We start from the raw sequence: 24,591 nt of genomic DNA, 5'->3' as shown, positions 1-24,591 counted from the left end.
GCAAAAAACCCTCCGCGCTTACCTTCACCTTCAGACCAAGAGGATGTGTTTTCACCTACAGTGGTGGCTCGCTTAACAAGGATAATCCAGCGAAATCGCTGTAGAACGAAATTCTCGTTAAGCGAAATAAAAAAGCCCATTGAAACACAATGAAAACCCTTTAATGCATTCCAGTGGGCTGAAAACTCACAGTCCAGCAAAGATCCTCCATAGGGGCAGCCATTTTCGCTGCCTGTAAAGCGAGGAATCCATCCTAGAAAACAGTGGGGGCCATCTTGTACACCCGGTGGCCATTTTGAAACCCGACGATCAGCTGTTTTTAGATCATCGTAATGCGAAAATCAGTTCCCGAGGCAGGGAACTGATCATCGTGAAGCGGATTTTTCCCATTTAAATCATTGTTTTGTGATCGCTTTTGCGTTCGCAAAAACCTAATAGTCAAGCAATTTCCTCGTTAAGCGAGGCAATCGTTAAGCGAGGCACCACTGTAATGCCTCTGACCAGGATGAAGAGGTTTTTTTCTGAAGCTTCTGATGAAACCCCTGTAGATGAGAGAACCCCTGAATCAGATCCTGGTGACCCCCATCCATCTTCACCTTCAGATGACTTCTCCTCATATGTTCAAATGATTTCGAGAATGGCTAGGTCATTGAAACTAGAGACAGAACAGTGTCCACCGCCTAAGGAAGATCTGGTGTTTGGGGATATTAATCAGGAATGGTCTCCGCCTTTGAGCCTCTCGTTCATTCCAGCTTTGATGGAGCTCATCAAGGAGTCATGGGAATTACCCTCTACATCTCCACCAGTAACCCGTAGGGTTGAAATCTTTTACCTCACACATGGTAATGATACAAATTTCCTCCTGAAGCACCCAGTGCCTAACTCCATCATAGTTCAATCCAACTCCTCTAAAGCAGGGGGAAAGGCCAAAGTCACCCCTACTAACACAGAAGGACAAAAGTTAGATGTATTGGGCTGCAAGATGTATTCCTTCACCACCTTCTTGCTTAGAGTGGCCAACTACCAAGCAACCATGGGGGCCTACCAGAGAAAGCTATGGTCAAGAGTTCTTCCAGCTCTTGAAGCCATCCCAGATGACACAAGGGCAGGCTTCCACAACACCTATGCAGAAGCCCTTACAGTAGCAAAACATCAGCAGCTAGCTTCCCACCATTCAGCAGACGTGGCCTCTAAATCCATGATCTCTGCCATCACATTAAGACGGCATGCATGGCTCAGATCTTCCGGCATTGTAGAGGATGTTAAGTCTCGCATTGAGGAACTTCCTTTTGATGCTAAGGGACTATTCAATGAGAAAACAGGTGACTCAATGGAAAATCTACATAAAACAAAAAAGACCGCTAGATCGTACACTATTCACCAGCAACCTAAGTATCAGAAATATCAGTGGCGTAAGCAATACAGAAGGCAACAGTACCACCACCCATCTTCTCAGCCTTACCATACCTTCAAGCACCAGAGCCAAAGTAGATCCTCACAAGCCTCTTCCTCTGCTACTACCTTCAGACAGCAAGCATCTTCACAAAGACACCAATCATATCATCCCCCTGCAAAGAAAACAAAGCAGTACCTTTGACTCAGACACACTCACATTCAAACCCTTACAAACAACACGCTTGGCTCCTTTCTTCCATATCTGGGCCCATATCACAAAAGACACATGGGTCTTAAATATCATCCAATTCGGCTGTTGTCTACAGTTCATAAAGTTTCCTTCTCTAGGACACGTCAAAATTACATCATTCTATCCTGTTCTAGAAGAAGAGATTCTGACTCTTCTCCAAAAACATGCCATTCAACGCTTAACTACCACAAGACATCCTAGGTGGTTTTTACTCCCGCTACTTCTCTGTACCAAAGAAAGACAGTGGTATCAGGCCCATTTTGGACTTAAGAACCTTAAATACAACCACGACGCTTCAGGATGGTCACATAAGAGTCGATTATTCATCTCCTAAACCAAGGAGACTGGTTTGTGGTGATAGACTTAAAAGACACATTTTTTCATCAGCATCACAGAAAATATCTCTGTTTCTTCTTCCAAGATACCATCTATCAATTCTGTGCCCTTTCATTCAGGCTATCTACAGCTCCTCGCACTTTTACAAAGCGCATGGCACCCGTAGTGGCTTACCTGCATCTAAACAGCATAACAGTATTTCCATACATAGACAATTGGCTCGTGGCAGCTCCATCCAGACAAAAGGCCATTCAGGACACCGATTTTATCCTTCAGACCCTGAAGAACCTTGGCCCCACAGTAAACACAAAAAAAGTCCCATATTATGCCATCTCAGGTAGTCAATTATATAGGAGCAAGATTAGACTCCATCAGGGCCCGTATTTTCCCTCCACCAAGCTGCATTCAAAAGCTGTACAAGGCGATTCACAAATTTCGTCCATACTAACAATCTCGGCACATCACACTCAGCATCTGCTCGGCCTGATGGCTTCTACAACATCTGCTCTAACACATGCATATTTGAAGATGCGCTCACTTCAGACGTGGTATTTAACTCTGTTTGACCCTTTACAAGATAACCTACACAAACGACTTCGCATTACTCCAGAATTAGCAAACCAACTGAAATGATGGACGTTCCTACCACATCTTCTAGTCTGCCGCCCGTTTCATCCATTACATCTCTCGGTCCAGATGATGACAGATGCCAGCCCCACGGGTTGGGGAGCACACTGTGGACCTCACTAAATACATGCTCTTTGGACACACATGACAAACATCTCCACATCAATCATCTAGAGATGCTGGCGGTCATAAAAGCTTTCTGCGCATTCCTTCCACTGATACAAGGTCAAGGTGTACAGGTGATCGCCAACAACACCACGACTATGTTTTACGTCAACAAACAAGGAAGGACACATTTCCTGTCAGTCCTGTACCTGACAATACACCAGTGGGAGTGGTGCTACGACCATCATGTCTTTCCAGTTGCTCTTCATGTATCAACTAGCAGCAATGAGCTGATGGACAGGCTGAACCGCTTAACAGCTCAGTCCCACAAGTGGTAACTGGACACGACTACCTTTCTAACACTTTGCAACTGGTGGGGGTATCCCACGATAGACATGTTTGCAACGGAGTACAACAGGAAGTGCACATGTGGGCAAAGGCAACGACTCACTGGGAGATGCCTTCATGATTCAATGGGAGAAGGACCTTCTCTACCTCTTCCCACCCATACCTCTCATACAAAGAACCCTGGTCAGAGTTCAACAATTGAGGGCGAATGCCATCTTCATTGCACCATGGTGGCCTCGCCAGCCTCGGTTTGCTGCTCTCAAGACAATGGCTTTGGATGTTCTGAGGTTACCACTCATTCCCCATCTGCACACTCAGAACTCAGGCAGCATCCACCACCCGGACCTGCAGTCACTGCACCTGACAGCATGGAGACTCCTCCCTTAATCCAGGGGGTCCTGGATAAGGCTAGGAAGCCCTCCACTAACCTCCTTTACTCATACAAATGGAACAACTTTCTAAAGTTTGCCCAATCCAGGGGTTTACAATCATCACCTATTTCACTCCAAACCCTGCTCACTTACTTGCACTATTTGTTTGACTTAGGACTGACTGTATCTGCTTTGAAAGTCTACATCTCGGCAATCATTTCCTTCCAACCTCGTGATTCAGACTCAGCGCGTCAAACCTCCGTTACCTCAGTGGTCTTTCCAGCTGTTACACACCATCCCTTTGAAGTGATGGCCACCTCTGACATCCGTCTGCTGTCATTCAATACATTATTCCTTGTGGCTATCACCTCAGCAAGAAGGACAAGTGAACTGGCAGTTCTCTGAGCTGATGCCCTTTACCTTCAATTCTTCAAAGACAAAGTAGTTCTATATCCTGATGTTTCATTTTTGCCTAAAGTTGTGTATAACTTTCACCTCAATCAATCTTTGACATTGCTAACTCTGTTTCACGAACCTTTTTCAGAAATTGAACGCATGCTCCATTCACTAGATGTACGTAGAGCCTTGGTGTATTACACATCTTGGACTAAGGACTTTCACACCTCTCCTAGATTATTTTTGTGTTGTCACGGCTCACATAAAGGTTCAACTGCTTCTCTGTCAACTGTTTCTAGATGGATTGTTTCCACTATTAGTCTTGCATATGAGCTGGCTGGCAAACCACCTCCAGAAGACCTAAAAGCACTCTCCACTAGAGTTGTGGCAACATCTACAGCATTGTTGCATGGTGTGGATATTCCAGATACAGTGGTGCCTCGCTAGACAGTTTTCCCGCATGACAGTTTTTTCACTAGACATTGACTTTTTGCGATCGCTACAGCGATTTGCAAAACAGTGATTCCTGTGGGGGAATTTTGCTGGACAATGTTTGGTCCCTGCTTCGCAAATCGATTTTCGCTAGACAACGATTTTGACAGCTCCCTCCGCACTTGCAAAACGGGTGTTTTCAGGATCTAAGCTTTGCAAGACAGCTATTTAAACAGCTGATTGGTGGTTCGCAAAGTGGCTTTCCTATGGCCTATCTTTGCTAGACAACGACGATTCTTCCCCATTGGAACACATTAAACAGGTTTCAATGCATTCCAATGGGGAAATGCTTTTCGCTAGACAATGATTTTGCTAAACAGCTATTTCAGTGGAACGGATTATAATCGTCTAGCGAGGCACCACTGTATCTGTAGAGCAGCTACTTGGTCCAGTGTGTCCATCTTTGTGATGCACTACAGACTGGACCTTCAGGCCAAAAAGGAAACCAGCTTTGGAAGAGCAGTGTTGACTTCCATTCTACAGTGATAGCTCTCCTTCCGGTAAGTGAGCTTACTAGTCACCCAATTGTGTGCATTCACAGAGGCCACGAAGAAGAAAGAAAGGTTACTTACCTGTAACCATTGCTCTTCAAGTGGACCTCTGTGAATTGACACATCCCACCCAACCTCCCTGCTATCCATCACTGAATTCTGGCATAATGAGTCATGACTATATAGTGGTGGATAAATGGAACTGAAGGTTGAGGCAGGCAGAGCATGTGCTATAGAGGCAACTCTGAACTATGTTACTTTTTTTAAATAAAAGCTCTAGAATATTCCGAGAGGACCTGCAGAGGCGCAGACTGAACCCAATTGTGTGAATTCACAGAGGTCCACTTGAAGAACCATGGTTACAGGTAAGTAACCTCTCTTTTTCCTCCATCACCACCACAGAATAGGGCAATGGGCCCTAGCCAATGTTTATTCAAATTTACTTTTCCACCACCATCACTGTAGTCTCCATCCTGCTTGTTTCATCACCACTAGCTCCCTGGTAAACCAGGGGCCCAGGTTGACTGTACTTCATGATACCCCTATGCTGAGAAGCAACTGTGCCAATGGCCCTGGCCATTTCTCCATTCCAGAGATCCACCAGGACTTCAACAGACTCATCTGCCAAGGTGACAGGAAACTTCCCAAGAACCATCAGGAAACTATCTGGCTCCGTTAGACTCCTGGAGCAGACCATTTTAATTGGTCCCTCAACCCTGCAGAGAGTCATGAGTTCCAGTGACTCTAAACCTCACCAGATAATGATCTGTCCTTGACAATGGAACTGTAGAGAGTTCCTCCACACCCAGATCACTAACATCTACCTCAGTACAGAAAACCAGGTCTAAAGTGTGCCCTGGAGATGCCCATATTTCTATCCTGGCTTGCACATTTAGGAAGTAAACACTTATTACAGGTAGCCTGTAGTTAGAGATGGATGCATATCTGAAGAGACATGACTGAGGCAATCTTTTGTGTTTGAGAAAGCAAGTTTCAGAGGAACCTTGTACTTAAATCCTGAAGAGCAGTCACAAAATACAGGAAATTAATTTGCATAGTCTAATTATGTTAATGGACCCATGCAGTGACAGTCACAAACAGTTACTCAAGGATTTTTCTCCTAATTCTAGATTATTTGTAATGTCTGTTTCTGGCCTTAGTTACAAAATTCATTGGTTTTCTATTCTGTCACTTAAAAGATTTACTACAGAAGATTAATGTAGGCCCAAGTTTATTAAAATAAAGTTCTGCTATGTCTTATTAACCTGACTGACTGCATAAAATTTCTACTTGCATGTATTTATGTAATCCAAAGGGGAAATACTTAACATATGGCTTCTTTCTTTCAGAAATATATAAGGATTTTATTGTTTTCCTGTAATGTTATGCCATTCTAAAAGACTAATACAGTATGAGCAATGAAATTGAAAACAAGGGGGAAAATCCCATACAGTATCCCTACAAGGAATTATTAGTTATAATGTACTGAGGAATGTGTTTTTAATTACAACTATATTAAAAAGTTATATATGGCTAGAAATATTTATTAGGAGCATTACTTTTTTGAGGAGATGGGACAGTGTGGTTTAGGATTCTGAGACACAATTCAGATTGCTTTGAACAATTCCCACACTTTCAAGCAGAACATTTACTATGGAGATCTCCTGTGTGATAGCCATGAATATAACAGAGGGCAATAGATGGCAGAAGGGGGCATTTACTTCACATTAAACACTTAGGATGAGCTGGTTTTCTATCAGTTTAATGTTCTGATGGGAATTAATTCTAATGGGAATCATCACTTGGTAGGGCAAGTGAGCTGGCTGGATAGCTGAGTGGTTTAGGTATCTGACTGCTGAGGCAAAAGTTGAGAGTTTTAAAAATTACTTATTTCTTTTCTGAAGTTCTTTTTTTTAACACACAACATATACTGATAGTGATGGGAAGGCAGGTGAATAATATTCCTGCCTTAATTGCTTTGTATAGCAATATACTTTTAACAGAACATTATTTTCATTAAGTCAGCATCTGTGACTTGGTTTTAACAGTATGTTTTCCCACAAGCTTTATTGATGACTTGGGTGCACATATTTAATGTTTTTCTGACTCTGTACGAGACTCTAAAATGTGCATCTGTAGCTGTAATTCAGCCACATAGTCATTATCAACACTCAGATTTTTGACAGGTATTAATTTTTCTTTAATAATCTGTTATTTCAGTGGTATGCCCTCCCAATGGTAAGGCCTGCCAAGATTTGGATTAGCAATTAGCCTGAAGAAAACACAAGTCATGGGCCTGGGCGTGGACTCATCTCCCTCTGCTACCATCTCTACACAAGAACTGGAGGTTGTTCATGATTTCATGTACTGTGGTGCCTCGCTTAGCGATGTTAATCGGTGCAGCAAAAAACGCTGCTAAGCGATTTCATCACTGAGCAATTTTTAAAAGCCCATAGAAACGCATTAAAACGTGTTTAATGTGTTCCTATGGGCTTAAAAACTAACCACATGCGAAAATCCTCCATTGCGGTGGCCATTTTCGGTGCCTTTAAAGCGAGGCAAAACAGCGGGCAGCCATTTTGTTTACTTGGTGGCTATTTTGGAACCGCCGATCAGCTGGCCGAAAATGGGGGCTTTGGGATGATCGCTTCCCTGCGATCATCGCAAAGCAAAATTTCCCCATAGGGGCCATCGCAAAGTGATCGCTCTTGCGATGCCAAAAAGTCCATCGCAAAGCGATTTCATCACTATACAGAGCGATCGCTATGCGAGGCACCACTGTACTTTGGCTCAACTATCTCTAACACCCTCTCTCTAGATGTTGAGCGGGATAAACGCATTGGCAAAGCAGCTACCATGTTCTCTAGACTCACAGAGTGTGGCTCAATAAGAAGCTGACAACATATACCAAGATCCAGGTCTATAGAGCCTGTGTCCTGAGCATATTCCTGTACTGCAGTGAGCCCTGGACTCTTTGTGCATGGCAGGAGAGGAAGTTGAACACATTCCATATGTGTTGTCTCCAACACATTTTTGGTATCACCTGGCAGGACAAAGTTCCAAACAGAGTAGTCCTACAATGAGCTGGAATTTTTAGCATGTATACATTACTGAAACAGCAGCATCTACGTTGGCTTGGGCATGTCGTGAGGATGGCTGGCGGTCGGATTCCAAAAGATCTCCTGTATGGAGAATTAGTGCAGGGAAATCACCCCAGAGGGCGACCACAGCTGTGTTACAAAGATATCTGCAAGCGGGATCTGAAGGCCTTAGGAATTGATCTCAACAGATGGGAAACCTTGACATCTGAGCACTCAGCCTGGAGGCAGGCGGTGCAGCATGGCCTCTCCCATTTTGAAGAGACACTAGTCCAGCAGGACGAGGCAAAAAGGCAGTCCCGAACCCTGCAAAATCAGGGAACTGGACAGGGGACAGATTGTATTTGTCTTCAGTGTGGAAGGGATTGTCACTCTCGAATTGGCCTTCTCAGCCACACTAGACGTTGTTCCAAGACCTCTATTCAGAGCACGTTACCATAGTCCCTCAAGACATGAAGGATGCCTACACACATGCCCTCCCAACTACATAAATACATTTAATAAGCAGCAAGCGGGGTGGGGGGAAATCGAAATAAGTATAGAATTAATTAGGAAAAGGCCTTGTAGTTCAGAATTACACAAATACAGTGGTGCCTCGCTTAATGATGTTAATTGGTTCCATTAAAAAAATCGTTATGTGAAAACATCGTTAAGTGAAACACCATTTCCCATAGGAATGCATTGAAAACCGGTTAAACCGTTCCAATTGGAACAGATTAATGCTTGCAATCATTAGCTCACCTCCTGAACCCTATGCAAACTTAATTTGGTGTTGTTCTGAGTCGTCGTTAATTTTTGGTGATTTTTTGTTTTCTCCATTGAAAGCCTTTGAACGGACCATTCAAAGGCTTTCAATGGAGAATTTAAAAAATCACCAAAAATTAACAACGACTCAGAACAACACCAAATTCAGTTTGCATAGGGTTCAGGAGGTGAGCTAACGATTGCAAGCATTTAAAACAGGTTTCTAACAGTTTAAGACACTTTTACAGTAGCGAAAAAGGGACATCGTTAAGTGAAATTCCCCCATAGAGAACATCGTTAAACGATGGGGGAAATTCCTCAAAGAAACCCATCGCTGTGTGAATTCATCGTTGTATGAAGCAATCGTTGTGCGAGGCACCACTGTATAACAGTAAGGTAATACATTTATTGAACCACTGAAAAATCAAACAAATTGCATCCATTAGTGAAATAAAAGTGTAATTCTTCAAAAATTAGCAGTATTTGAAGGTAATATTTTAGACCTCTAATTTCCAGACACCAACAGGTGTTCTAGTTGGTCAGGTGAATCTGGTATGATGGATTAATCAGTGAGGCAGGAAGGTTTAAGTTAGCACTCATTTTTTTACATACAGTATGTGGCCAGAGCTTGAGAAGTGTACTTGTTTTGGGCCAAGTTTGTAGATATGATAGAAAGACTAGTAACAGAGCAGTTGCATGAATTCATTATTCTAGTAATGTAAGCTGTTGAGGAATGCCTTCTGAGTAGTGTGAGGATGGCCTTATTTTGATTTTAATGAATTTCCTATTGCATTTGGTTTCATCATCATGAGTTCTACTTGTAACTGGCACAGTTGGTTTTAACCTGCTTTTCCATCAAAAAGCAATAAAAACATGATGTACATTCCATAAATATGCATCAATATGGAAAATAACAAACTGCATATAATGTCTTTTAGTTGTTGTATCAAGTGCTGTGTTCATGATATTGTATCTTGCTGAACATTGATAACCATCCTCTAACCTTTTCATGCAAAAAAACCAGAAAATGACTGTTGCTTATCATGTAACCATGTATTAATTTATGTTATCTGTGCATGTGTGTGTGTGTGTGTGTGTGAGAGAGAGAGAGAGAGAGAGGGAGTGTGTGTGTGTGTGTGTGTGTGTGTTGCATTTTTAACAAAATAACAATCAAGTTATATGACTATTTGCTGTGCATGTGCACTCAACAGGGATGGCTTTCAAAGCTACCTACTGCTGGCATTAAAATCTGCAATATAGTCTAATGTGTCATCTCTCAACTGTCTCTTAAGACATCACTTCAGTTGGTTCAGAAAACAGTTTTAGAAAGCTTTTTACAATGTACTTAGAGTTTACAAAAGAGGTTTTCAAGCTTTCTGCCATTTCAGAAACACTTTGCACACCTGCCATGGGAACTCATGGGAATTGGTTCACAAGTGGCCACAAGCCAGTCTTGTTGAGACTTGCCACCCAAGTTCAGATAATCATTGTAGGCTTTATAAAACCTTGACTTGTGAAACCAGGAATGGATGCTGTAAAAGACCACTCCTGTTTCACACATTGACACAATCACAAACGCAGATATTAAGCCAATGTTTCCCACAATCGCATTGGAACATAGGAACGCTGGATTAATGTTTTTTAATAAACCTGGAAAATAAGTAGTTTGAGTAGTTTGACATGAGGAATGAAGCCTGAACCACATCCACATTCCCCTTGGACTGCCTAATGCAGGATAATGTTGGCAGGGGTCGGTGAAATGACCACCTAGGAAATGTTTCTGCCATGGCTGAAAACTACTTCCTGGTGGCCCCTGATAAGCTTATCAGGAACCATGGGGGATTCACTCAGCATATTCTGAAAACTGCTGGTCAGACTGTGAATGCATAAAGATTTGTTTTTCCTGATACCTCCCTCCTCCCCTGTGAAAGAAGGGACAGTTGAGAAAATCCAGACGGGTGTGAGTCTGTGGCTGTTGAATTCACATTAGATGCCAAACTAAAATGCTGCTTTGGACATGCCTCTACCTTTTCATTTGTAGCATTATTGGAATGGTACATAAGCAGACAGTTTGCACACAGAGGGGCTGGGTGATGCCAAGCACTACACATAACCCCAGCTCAAGGCTTGTCATGTAGTGGCTGCACATCCAAAGCCATCTTCAGCTATATGATATATCCTCTCCACCCACCCACCGCCAGCTTTCCCAGAAGGAGTTTCACAGAAGTCTGTTCTGGCACCCTCCTGTGGCTGAAATGTCCAAAGACTCCCTTGCTTCAACCTTTTTCATTTTCCCTTTCAGGAGCGTGAGCATGTTTGACATGAGATGTGCGGATGAGACCGCTGTGATGCAGCCTCACAGCAAGGCTCACCATGAAAAGTTACAAGCTATTCACAACCAGCTGAAGGAGGATGAAGATCGGTGGCAGGACGTGAGTAAGAGTCTGTAGAGCTGTTGCAGGCATGTTGTTGCAGGCATATTGGCAATCCCCAAGTCATTATAAGTAGTGTAACAGCAGCACAAGAGCGTGACTTGAACAAGGCCTTTGTGGCTTTTTGGCTTGCATTCACAGAGAGCAACCATCCTATCCTCCCTTTCCTTCTTGGCTCCTTAATAGGGCATTCATTCCTTTAAAACAAGGGTGGGCAAAGTGAGGTCTTCCAGCAGTTGTTGGACTACAACCTCCAGCATTCCTTACCACGGGCTATGCAGGTTAGGCCTGATGGGAGTTGCCTCCCAACAGTAGCTACGGGACTGGACTTGGCTCACCCTTGCTTCAAATGCTGCATTCTTCCTAGCATGTGTACTTCTTGAAAATTGCCATTGCCTGCTTTGTTACAAAAGCAATCCTATTTTCCATTTTATTTGCACCTTTTAAAAATGGTTGGTTTTTTTTCCTTCTGTATGCCTCTCTACTGGTCTGGGTCATGCTAGTTTTTACTGGCTATCTTTCCCGTCTTTCTTTCAGACATCAATTTTAAACCAGGGATGGGCAATGCTTGTGAGACGGAGAACCATTTCTCTCTCCGGCCCTGCATACTCTCCTTGTCACCCATGCACTGCTAATATTTGGTAGAAATTGCACCACCAAATTTTGGGAAACCCTCAATTTGGTTTTTTTTAAATGAGATTTGATCCTGACATTTGGTGGCAAGCTGCTACAAACTATTTGGATTTTTCCCCTAGTTTGCTTGCAGAATTTGGTGGCAAACCATTGCTGCACAAGTCATTTAACCCAAGCAAAAAGATTGCTTGCTTTAAATTGAGTTTGTTACAAAAATTAGACGACGTGTCATTGCAGTTCAATATATGCATTTGGGAAGGGCCTTGGAGGACAAAATGGCTTTGGTGGATGTATGCAACCCACGGGCCATTTGTTGTCCATTTTTGTTGTAAACAAACCAAATACTTGGATGCAGTGTCACTGGTTCTAACTATCCACAAGGGTATTATGTCCTCGTGAATTTCAGCTAAGTAGTTCAAGACTAATAACCAAAGTTACCACTCAGAGTGATTTGCAGTGCCATAAGTGGTCGTTAAGATTCCCCACCTACCTTCTTCCTGTAGGATTTGGCCCGATGGAAGAATCGCCGGAGAAGTGCTTCACAAGACTTGCTGAAAAAAGAAGCTGAGAGGAAAAAAATGGAACAGTTACTGGCTGGAGCTGAGGGGTCCAGTGAACGAAGGAAAAGCATCAAGACTTACAGAGAAATTGTGGAAGAGAAGTAGGTTCTCTCAGAGTTACATAATTCTTAGGGCCAAACTAAACCTGTGGGACAACAAGGTATATGTTAAATATGTGTTTATTACATTCAAACACGGTCCAATCTCTGTCTTCTCTTTATAGAAGAAAAAATGTGTGAGGGAGGCAAGCAAAATCTGGCTCCCTCTCTGTTGTGACTTTATTATATTTTGCTGCTTTTGAGCATTTCACACAACCTCTCCCTGATTTCAGAAGAGAACTGAGAGGAGGAAAATTGCTTAAAGCTGCAGAGCACAGTGAGGCAAACTGAAAGACAGGGGAATTTGTTCCCCACCTCTGTGGAATTGCCTTCTGTCCCTTCTTAATAGGCAACGTACCCTCTGATTTTCAGCCCTGCTGGGTGGGGCTCTGCCTCTCTCACACACAACTTCACCTCTGCATGCACTGGTGACTCCACACACACCCATGCACAGTGCTCCGTCATGACCGGAACCAAAGGTGTTGAACATACTGTAATTGCTGCACAGAGGGAGGTGGAGTCACCCAAGCCCACACACACACAGAGCTTAGAGGGAATCTTGTTGGTAGGGAAAGCACATATTTTAACAGGCGCTTTGTTGTCCCTTGCAGCTGACGTGTCATTTAGTCATCACTAGAGGGGTATGCACATTCATGTTTTCAGATTACAAGTCCCAGATATGATACCTGAAGAATTCTGGGAGTTTTATTCCCAAAATACAATACCTTTACTCATCATCATGGAGGATGCATCAAGTGAAGGCACTGTGATCCCTGACAGATGAACAATCAACCCTCATCTGCATCATTCTGCCAAGTGCTAAAGAGAATTTTACCATGCATATGATAACTACATAGTGCTAATCAGCTCAATTCTAGGGATTGGCATGGTGAAATTTTTCATATTTATTTCATTTTGGGTTCTTTTGTGGGTGTGCCTCTTTCATTTTTGTGCTTTTCTTCCATTTCGTTTTACTTTCAGATACTTTTATTTCATCTTTCTCCATATGTGCCCTAAAAAACCCATAAAAACTACTTCAGAAAACAAAGAATCAATATACTCCAAAAAACAGGCAACAGTACATAAGAAAGAAAAATCATCATCAGACCTATGCAGAAACTAATATATATTATCACTGTACCATACTGGTACAATGAAAAAGTTCACTCCTTGGCACAACCACCTACATCTAGTGAAGCAAATGAAACATTTCCCCCAACCCACAAAAATGTACATCTTTAACAGAATAAATGCACAGTAAACTAAGCAAATAATAGTGTGAAAAAATAATAAAATAGGGAAAGCACCCCCAACATATGTGGGGGGAATTAGGGAGGCAAAGTCCCCCCTTGAAAAAACAAGGAAGTAAACAAAAACAGGGAAAAATGCAAAGTCCTCCCCCAAGCTACTGGAATATGGAGTGATTTCTCTCCCCCCCACCACCACTTGACGCCATCTCATCTTTGTGTCCAATAGGCATGCTAGGCAGCGGGGGGACCAAAGGGGAAGACCCCCCCAAAAAATCATGGGAGTAAAAATCCAAAATATAATCCCAAGGAGGCATACTGGATGGGTGGCAGGGGAGGGTATAACTAGGCAATTCCAAATGGCAATATGAAATAATAGAGTTGATGTAAGGAAAGCATTACCTCATGACTGTGCTGACAATGTAAAATGTCCTCAGCTTCAAATACAGTTAAATGAATTATGACACAGAGATGGGATGCTGCTTTGTCCAGAGCCAAAATTACTGCAGACTGAAAATGGACAAGGCTTCCACCTCAACGCTTTTTTTCTTGCATGCCTGTCAAGTTCTGCAAGCAGTGTGTCATGTTGCAATCTTGTGTCTCTTGTACCCAAAACAGAGAGAGGCGTGAGAGAGAGTTGCACGAAGCATACAAGAATGCCAGATCACGTGAGGAGGCAGATAGTATTCTCCAACAATACATTGAGAGGTTCACCATTAGTGAAGCTGTCCTTGAACGCCTGGAGATGCCAAAAATTCTGGAAAGAAGCCATTCAGCAGAGCCAAATTCATCATCCCCACCTAAGGACCCCAATCCCTTGAGATATTTGCGGCAACAATCTCTCCCTGCCCCCAAATACACTGCCAAGGTTGAAGCAACCATCGCTCCCACTGGTGGATTGGAAGTCAGCATTTCAACAGGTTGCAGTTCTCCAAGCAAACCTTTTGTCTCTAAGGCTGTGCCTATGCTGACCCCCAAGCCTTACTCACAGCCCAAAAATACACAGCAGGTCTTCAGAACCTTTAAGGTAGGTTGAATTATACTGGGTGATATTGTTTAAAATGGGAGGAGCTGTTGAAAATTCTGTTTTAAATGTTACAGAGCTTCCGTTAGTAGTACTAGTAGTATTTTGTTGCAATATTTAATTAATGACTCAATTGATTTAATGTCTTAATTAGTAGATCAACTTATTAAAAGACCCAGTGCGATATACTGTAGCAATTATAATGTTGACCGTGGAGTTGGGAGACCCACATCCAGGTCCCCACTGAACCACAGCATCCACTGAGTTATCTTGACTTAGCCTCTGATGTGTCTCATCAGATATGGAAAAAAGAAGAGAGTTACAAATGCAACCTTGAATGCTTTTGAGTAAAGGCAAGATATAAATGTAACTGGTGAACAAATAAGAAGCAAGAAATAGTACTCACAAAACACGTTGGCTGCTGCAAATGATGTCTTAAAACAGTGGCTCCCAACCTTGGGTCTCCAGATGTTCTTTGGCTACAACTTCTGGAAATCTCTGGGCATTTTGGTCCAAGAACATCTGGGAACTCAATGTTGGGAACTACTGTCAAGATTTCCCTCTTGTTCTCTCACATGTAGAAATACTTCCCTAAGTCAGTGTCTGCTCTGAAACCATGCACTTCTTCGGGGTAGTTCTCCATAAAAATATATGTCAACTTATTTGATAATTTTTCATAAATTAAGCAATCTATTTAATTAATTAAGCACCAGCTAAGATGTTGTTGGACTACAACTCCCATGGTCCTCAACCACTGGTCATGCCAGCTCAGACTAATGGGAGTCTGAATCTGACCACATGTAAAGGGTGTCAAGCATCCTTACCCTGACTTAGGTCCCTACCAAGAAGAGCTGAAAATCTGTCTTTCAGAAGATGAGGACACAGGCAGAGAAAGGAGGGGAAAATAAGAAAGAAAGGGGCAGGACTAACTGGGACAGAATATGAATAAACTAGGTTAGACATATTCATAATGTAGATTTCAGATTGCAATAGACAAGAAGAGTCACATATAATATTAGAACAACTGCTGGAACAACAGCACTGGAGCAGGTTATATATGTGCCGTGACATGCTAGAGACACTGAGGGCACAACACAATTCTTCACCTCCTTCTGCTTAGAAATCATAAAGGTTGTCCATGGTCATTAGTTTGATTTCTGTTGTTTTGAAACCCTTCCCCTGCAGGTTGATGGAAAAGTCAGCATGAATGGAGAAACTGTCAATGGGGTGGAGGAGGAGCAAGAGAGGGAACACACAGCATTAATATTTGCCCCTTCGCCAAGTCGATTGCCAAACTCAGACGGTGTGATAGGAATGGATGGTGAGGCAGCAGAGGAGAAGCAAGACTCCACTAGTACCGAGCTTGTTCTGAAGAGACTCATCGAACACAATAAGCATAGAGAGCAGACTGTAAGAATAAAACAATGGGATGGTCCTGACTTTGTTGTGGGAAGTGTTTTCAGATTCTTTCAAAGTGCATTTCATGTGTCCTTTCACTAGTGTCTTATAACATACAGTTGTGTTCAAAATTATTCAACCCCCACTGAAATTGAATGTTTTGGCCATTTTGACATTGATTTTGATCATTCAGTCATCTTGCTTACATTTACATGAAAGAGGCACTTGTAGGTCAGAGAAATATAACCTTAAGTTTATAATGAAATAACCACAAATGTCTTTTCTGTGCTCACAGCATTATTAGTTTTTATTCAACCCCCAAGTGACATTCAATCTTAGTACTTAGTACAACATCCTTTTACAGTTATAACAGCTTTTAAACGTGAAGCATAGCTTGACACAAGTGTCTTGCAGTGATCTACGGGTATCTTCGCCCATTCTTCATGGGCAAAAGCCTCCAGTTCAGTCAAATTCTTAGGCTTGCGCACTGCAACTGCTTTCTTTAAGTCCCACCAGAGGTTCTCAATCGGATTTAAGTCTGGTGATTGCGATGGCCACTCCAAAATGTTCCAGCCTTTCCTCTGCAACCATGCTCTAGTGGACTTGGAGGTATGCTTGGGATCATTGTCCTGTTGAAAGGTCCAACGTCTCCCAAGCCTCAGGTGTGTGACGGAATGCATCACATTTTCATCCAATATCTCCTGGTACTGAAGAGAATTCATGGTACCTTGTACACGCTGAAGCTTCCCTGTACCTGCAGAAGCAAAACAGCCCCAAAGCATTATTGACCCTCCGCCATGCTTCACAGTAGGCAAGGTGTTCTTTTCGTCATATGCCTTGTTCTTCCTCCTCCAAACATAGCGTTGATCCATGGGCCCAAACAGTTCTAATTTTGTTTCATCAGTCCACAGAACACTATCCCACAACTTTTGTGGTTTGCCCACATGACTTTTGGCATACTGCAGTCGACTCTTCTTATTCTTGGGAGACAGCAAGGGGGTGCGCCTGGGGGTTCTGGCATGGAGACCTTCATTACGCAGTGTGCGCCTTATTGTCTGAGCTGAAACTTCTATACCCACATCTGACAAATCTTTTTTCAGTTCCTCAGCAGTCACACGGGGACTTTTCACCACTCTACGCTTTAGGTAGCGCACAGCAGTCGAAGTCAGCATCTTCTTTCTTCCACGACCAGGTAGCATTTCAACAGTGCCCTTTGCCTTGAATTTGCGAATGATGCTTCCTATGGTGTCTCTTGGTATGTTTAACTTCTTTGCAATCTTCTTATAGCCATTGCCCTTCCTGTGAAGACAAATCACCTCTTCTCTTGTCTTCCTGGACCATTCTCTTGACTTCACCATGTTTGTAACCACACCAGTAAATGTCTAGAAGGAGCTGAGTATCACAGTCATTTTAAAGCTGCCTAATTGGTGCTTATTATGCTTGATTGGTGCTCGGTGACATCCACAGGTGTTTTCAATACCTGATCGAAAACACCTGAATGAACCTCTCTTCTTCAGAGTGGTAGTCTTTAAGGGGTTGAATAATTGTGGCAATGAAGAAACCACAAAAGAAACATTTACTACTGTATTACATAAACAATTGATGTTATTTTAGTTGCATTTGGTTCTTTAAAACGTCCTTGTAGGATTTCATTCTGAATACAATTCCAAATGTACACTATAGTCCCTAAACCCCTTTACAGCATTGGGGGTTGAATAATTTTGAACACAACTGTAACAGTTTTCATGTGGGATGCCAGGAAAACAGCAACACAAAAGGAACCTCCTACATAGAGATGGATAATTTTTCAGGTACATATAGCAGATAGGTACTCCATAGTAGTTTTCATGTGGAAGTGCCAATCAGAGGGGAAATAATAAAAAGAGAACCCACATATTGATGTATTAATTTTAAATGTGGTGTGTATGCTTTTACTGTTTTAGTTGTATTATTTCTTTTTAACTATTTATTGGAATTTGAAAGATTGGATAGCATTGTCTATAATCATCAGCATCATCTTATATCTATTATATAATGCCAGTCAGTGTTTTTATAATTTTGATTGACTGTATCTGGCATTTTTAATAATAATAATAATAATAATAATAATAATAATAATAATAATAATAATAATAATAATAATAATAATAATAATAATAATAATAATAATAATAATAATAAATAATTATTAATAATAGATAATTAATAATAATAACAACTCAAAATTAATTAGAAGAATTTTATCAAAAAACATGGAAACTAATGAACAAGGCTTGATTTTTGCTGCACAAGAACAAGCACTCCAAACAAACGTGATGAAAGCTAAGATCCAAGGAATTAGTGTTAACAGCAAATGTCGACTCTGCCAGGAAAAAGATGAAACTGTGTCGCACTTCATCTGCGAATGTCCAAAGATTACACAAACAGATAAGAATGTTAGACTTGATTGAGTGGCAACATTAGTGCATGGTCATTATGCAAAAAATATAACTTGCCAGCCTCCAAAAACCCCTCAGAACATCAGATAGAAAAGGTCTTAGAAAATGAGGAAGTCAAGATCTTGTGGGATTTCCGGATCAAAACTGATCAACAACTTGAAAATAGCACACCAGACAGATATAGTAGTAATAGAATGTAGAAATATCTGGATCATTGACATTGCAATTCCAGGGGATGCCAGAGTTGAAAATAAAGAATTGGAAAAACTAACAAAGCACAGAGACCTGGCAATCGAAACATCTTGTCTCTGGAAGAAACACACTTGTGTGGTCCCCATAGTCATTGGGGCTTTGGGAACAATATCAAGAAATTTCATGCAGTACTATAAGCAGTTGCAGATCTCAGAAATAACACCACCAGAGCTACAAAAAATGGCCGTATTAAGAACAGTGTACATAACTTTGCCCTTTGGCTGGCTGGCTGATTCGTAGCTCCAAGACCATGAAACAGAGACATCTGCAACTTGGTGTGCATATTCAGGTATCTTAGTAGTATATGTCAGGGGGTTCTTGAAGTCTAAATGTCTTGTTAATTGTAAATGAATGAATGAATTTTAATCCATTGATATCCCATGTGGTGCAGTGGATAGGAGTGGATGGAATAGGACTTGGGAGACCTGGGTTCACATCCCTTACTCAGCCATAGAAACTCATTGGGAGACGTCAGTGATAAAAACACTGCGCATCTCATACGTATATCTTAGAACTCTGTTAAGATTGCCATAATTTTGGAAGCAACTTCATGATGTATAAGTCATTCGTAATTAATTGTTATGTGCCTGTGAGTTTGAAGTCTGCAGTACCATTATCTACCTACTAGATGGTAGGCTCCTTAAAAAGCACGTAGCTTAGCTCTTAAAATGCAGTTTGAAGCCAAAGGGGGAAAGTTTGTTGGACAAAGCTATTGTCTGCACTTAGAGGTATGGATTGAGTGCCTGTCTCACTTATGAGACTGTAGAAATGTATCCTTGAAGGAGTAATGGCTAGAGGTAGCAGTGCAGACCTAGTTTCCACCTCTGGCAGTTATGCACCTTTGCACGGATACGTCAGTGTATGAAGCTCTTCTTCCCTTCATGAAGCCATGTCCTTTTGCTAACTGGGAAAAAATAACCTTGTTAGGTGCAGCTCCAACCTGCACAGAGGATGTTCACACTTCAGCAGATCCCCACAGACCAAGAGCCAGTGGCCAGGCTGGCTAGGGAATTCTGATACGTGTAAATCAAAAAAATGGAGAAACCTTTCCCAAATTCTCTTTCCATCAATATGGTCTCCCTCAAAACCTTTAAAATTTACAGCTGCTAAACATTTTGAAACTCAATTGTTTCTTAAATGACAGAGATTATTTAGTTCCAAGTCAGCTAAAAATAAACATTTATTTACATTTTGGTTAAGTTGCATGCAGCCTTCAGCATTACAGTAAAAGAAAGACAAATAGAGCCCATCGTAGTAATTTGTGCAAACCATAAAACTAATCACATAATTCTTTTAATGAGCCCCAGGATTTAATTTCACAAGGTTAAGAAGTTTCCAGTTCATGCTGTGCCTGACGTACTGAAAGCCACATACTTTGGCCAATACATAAAGCTCTCCTTCTTGCGAGACAATTTTCTTGAGATGGCCAGCAGATTTTAGCCACAGGAGCTTTTTCAGGCTAAAAATGAATTGCTGTGAAATCCACCCTTACCAGCTCCCAGTGCCAGGGGATTTGGAGGAAGTGCATCTTCACTGGTCATAGTACAAGGGCTCCACATTCGTTGGGCCTTAAGCTTTACTTTTTGCATGTGCTTAAGGGAGCAAATTGTAGTGTTATTCAGACGTAAAATGCAGCAAAATCCTCTTTAACTACTTGGTAGGATGACACAGAAAGCCAGTTTTTCTCAAAGAGAGAACAGCCAGATGATCAGTTGTATGGGCAATTCGTTGCAGTGCAATCACACGCAAGGTCAAACTGAACTTAAGCCCTAGTTAGATGCTATTGACCTTGGGACTTAGAACATGCTTAGAGGGGAGCCCTTAACTCTGCCTCCTCTATTGCCATGTTTTTTGTGACTACAGCACTGAGTCTGAACAGGCTCTACATTTGAGCAAGAATCCCAGTTTTCCAGATTTCGTACTCCCATGTAGAGTCCACGCATTAGCGCTGGGCTGAATAATACATACATGCATTGCTAATTACAGGAATAGGGTTGCCATGCTAATTTTCTTTTTAAAAGTAATAACTGGCAGTCCCCAAGAACTCTCAGGACTTGTGGGTGCAATTTTAATGAATCATTTTAAAAGGAATGGGGGTTTCATTTGGGTATCCTGGTGCATAATCTTTACACAAGACAACAAACTATTAGGACAGAATATTGAGAAACACACTGTTTTCCCATAGGGACAGAAAATGGTATATTTTATCTCTCTGTCTATTCAGTAACTATGCAAAACATATCATACAAAAAGATAGATTAGATTTAGAAGAAAGAGAATATTGGTAATTTAAGATATCCTGATGATACCGACTGAAAGCAGCAATGACTTGAAATGGTGACGGGGAAGGTTACAGAAGAAAGGTCTTTGCTTGCTTGCAGAAGAATAGCAAAGATGGGGTCAGCCTGGCCTCCTGTGGGAGGGAGTTCCAGAGTCTGGGAGCCACAACAGAGAAGGCTCCCTCCCTTTTCCCATCAAATGCACCTGTGAAGGTGGTGGGACCAAGAGAAAGGATTCTCCTGATGACCTTAACACTCAGGCAAGTTCATAAAGGGTGATGTGATCCTTGAGACACCTTGGGTCCATAGGTTTATAGGGCTTTATAGGCTAGAACCAGCACTTTGAATTCTGTCTGGGAATAGATTGGCAGCCAATGGAGCTGCTGTAACTGAGGAGGGGCATTATATATAAAAAACAAGCATACTGTTTAAATTATGTTGGCAGGCATAAGTAATAGGTATCATTAATTCACCCGGTCTGTTTTTTGGTTGCTTGTGCTTACTGCTACTCTTCTCGGGGTATGTTGCTAACGATTCCAGAAATGTAAATAGGAAATATTTGCCAGTAAATTGGGGGAGGGGAATAGGATATGAAAAGCTCTCAACAGGATGGTAGGAAACAGTTTATTGTAATAAAAATCAGACCTGCTGAAGTAAAGTGCCTTTGAGGTGCAATGACCGATTGGACAAGGTCCAAAACTGAGGGTGTAAAACCATGTGTTTTGTATCATTTGCTTTCTATCTTTCAAGGGTTTTGTTGGCTTCTGGGCTCTGAAGACAGAAAGATATCTAACTGCTTTATTGGAGGGAGGGTGCGTGGATTCCCCCCCCCAAAGTTTGTTAAAAATTATTTGCTACCCTGCTTTTGAGTCCCTCTTGAATTTTGCCAACAGGAAGCATGCGAGACTGATGTGGAGCTTCCTGCAAAATCTAAGCATTCATGGAATTTTGAGGGAAACAGATGCTGATAAAGCTAGGAAAATTTGCAAGGCTGGGGAGTGGTGATACTGGCCCTAAATGTGCTTCCCCTTCTTAGTTCATAAAAGTAGCTTGGGAGTGTAGAAAACTGGCCAAGTAAAGTTGCATTGTATCTAAAGGATATGTTGGTCAGACATCTGTTTTTTAAAAAAAGAATCTTGAAATCCACCATATTAGATGCCTTCTGAGCATTTCATTCTTGAGCAGGGCTCTGCAGCCCATAGCGTTTGTCTGACCTCCAGAGGTCTCAAGGTCTTCAAGAAGGGCCCTTCTCTTGGGCCCAACACCTCAGAGGCATGTTTGGTAGGGACAAAAAGACCATGGTTTTTTAATGGCTACCCTTAGGCTCTGGAATTCCTGTCAAAGAGGATAGACTGCCTTCCTCTTTATTGGCCCTTCACTAGCTGACAAAAACAATTATATCCAGACAGCTGGAAAGGGTTGCGGTTGAAGGGAGCTTTAACTGGTTGGGTGTTGTTTCTTTTTATATGTATTTTTACTTTTTATATCTAATTTGTATATCTTTGTATATCTAATTTTATTATTGTTATGGCCTTCAGTGCCATTTTCTGTAGAGAGACAAGTCTATAGTTTTTATAAATTCATTCATTCATTCATTCATTCATTCATTCATTCATTCATTCATTCATTCATTCATACATACATACATACATACATACATACATACATACATACATACATACATACATACATACATACATACATACATACATACATACATACATACAGCAGTCACCAGGTTTTGTCTGAGGTGAAATCAAAATCTGAGGCAAAAGGAGCTTCCTATCTGGGTGAAACCTCTGAGGGATTTTTAAAGAGGCAAAAGGTTTTGAAAAAGATCTAACAGGTTTCTTACAAGGGCGGGGGGGGGGGACTAGGGTTTTGTATACCCCTGCTTAGTGACCTGATTTTTTGTTACTTGATTACTTAGCTTTTGAGTGGCAGAAGATTATGTGAAGAAATGACTCCATTAAAAAAGACAGAGGTAATAGGAAAGTCTGGTGTTTTGTTCTTGTATGGCATTTGCTTCTTTTATTATTTTGTTGTTGTTGTTGCATCTGTTTGGCTCGATTATGCAGCCCTCTACAACACTATGACCTAATTCTCAAGCCAGTGGGCATTTTAAAGAACTGCTTAAGTGACTTTGTTAACCGCAAGTACTGTTGTCGCATGATAGAGTGCACAGGACTTCGGTTTGGTCCCAGATATGATTTGACAGTACTGTAACGTGAATGTCCTTTTTCAGGGTCCTTTGACTGAAGAAGGAAAACAAGTCAACCAAAAAGAAGAAACTGATTCAGAAAGATCGCCTTCAGGTCTGTTATTTCAAACCACATTTTAAAAGATGCCATGCATATTTGTTTTCAACTGGGATCTGGTTTAGCATGAACTCCAGGTTCTGTTGTCCCCACGTGGTAGGCTTTAAGGTTTGTGGAGATGGGCCTCAAGCGCCTCTATCTTCTGTAGCCGGAGGCAGAATATGAAGTGTGAAGAGTAGCTTATGCAGCCATATTTGTTTGCATGTGAATAGGGCACATGATCCAGTGGAAAAAATCCATTGTAGAATTTTTGGCAAAAGGACCGTTTGTATACTAGGTTTGCCCAATACCCCTAGGGAAGCCCCAGTTCATTCACAATATTCTGGGAGCCCAAAAAAGCATATATCTTTCCAGGTTCATTCCTGTACCACATCTTAGGGCGTATACACACTGGAGTTGTGCATCAACCAGTCTTCAACAGTTAAGGCTACTCTATGTGTTAGATGCAGCTTTTCTGTTGCAGAGAATAATGTAGAGTGATACAATACGCTTAAGAAAATTATATGAAATTCAGCTTTGTAAACAATATTGCAGTGGTCTTTGATCCTTTTGTCTTGCTTCCTTCATTATTTGCTCATCTGTTACATTCATGCTCCCACTTTTCCTCCACTGAGCTCAAGGAGGCACATATGGCTGTGCTCCATTCCACTTTATGCTTAGAACAATCCTGTGAGGTAGACCAAGCTGAGACAGTTTGACTAATCCAAGGTCACTGAGTGAGTTTCATGGCCAAGTGGGTTTTTTTAATCCAACAGTCCCATGTCCCCATCTGACATCCCACTGTCTCTCTTTACTCCATCCTCCCTCCATTTTTGCTTAGCCAAGGAAAACAATAGTATATCATAACCTGTGCTGCATTTTCTTGGCTGCAAATGTGAGAACAGGCTGCCTTTTCTTGCCTTTTCACAATTTCCTTGGCAGAAATGTCTGAGAAATTATGTGCGTTGACTGCGGTGGGTGGGTAGCATTGTCAAGAACAGACTGTGGGCTGGAAGAAGAAACAAAAAATGCAGCTTTCTCAGTCAGGCTAAATAAGCAATGAACCCCACTCCCAATAATATTTGTATCCATTTTATTAAATGGGCATCTATCTGGAGACGTTTTGCTCAGTGGGAGAGGGGGCAGCCAAAGTCACTTGAAGTGTGTGTGATAGTTATGTTCCTTGCCAGTTGTGCAGCAGTGGACAATCCCAGAGTCCCAGCTGTAGGAGGAAGTGGTATGCCACTTCTGAGTATTTCCACACCTAGAAATGCCAGAAG

General features: G+C 41.7%; 1 protein-coding gene across 6 annotated transcripts in view; it reads left to right on the top strand.

The window, feature by feature from the left end:
* LIMCH1 (LIM and calponin homology domains 1) overlaps window positions 1-24,591 on the top strand; it is a 260,857-nt gene that overhangs the window by 210,551 nt on the left and 25,715 nt on the right. For 4 of the 6 annotated variants that reach the window (XM_078393983.1, XM_073001190.2, XM_020786270.3 and 1 more), the window contains exons 17-22: window positions 10,956-11,085; window positions 12,222-12,379; window positions 14,242-14,650; window positions 15,833-16,057; window positions 22,945-22,998; window positions 23,260-23,329. In XM_078393983.1, coding sequence (XP_078250109.1) covers window positions 10,956-11,085; window positions 12,222-12,379; window positions 14,242-14,650; window positions 15,833-16,057; window positions 22,945-22,998; window positions 23,260-23,329 — 1,046 coding nt within the window. The remainder of the gene's footprint in view (window positions 1-10,955; window positions 11,086-12,221; window positions 12,380-14,241; window positions 14,651-15,832; window positions 16,058-22,944; window positions 22,999-23,259; window positions 23,330-24,591) is intronic. The other 2 variants (XM_078393982.1, XM_020786271.3) reach the window with 1 other exon arrangement.

Source organism: Pogona vitticeps, chromosome 5 (assembly GCF_051106095.1).
Source record: "Pogona vitticeps strain Pit_001003342236 chromosome 5, PviZW2.1, whole genome shotgun sequence".
Lineage (NCBI taxonomy): Eukaryota > Metazoa > Chordata > Lepidosauria > Squamata > Agamidae > Pogona > Pogona vitticeps.
The sequence above is the reverse complement of the archived record's forward strand: the minus strand, read 5'-3'. Positions and strand labels throughout refer to the sequence as shown.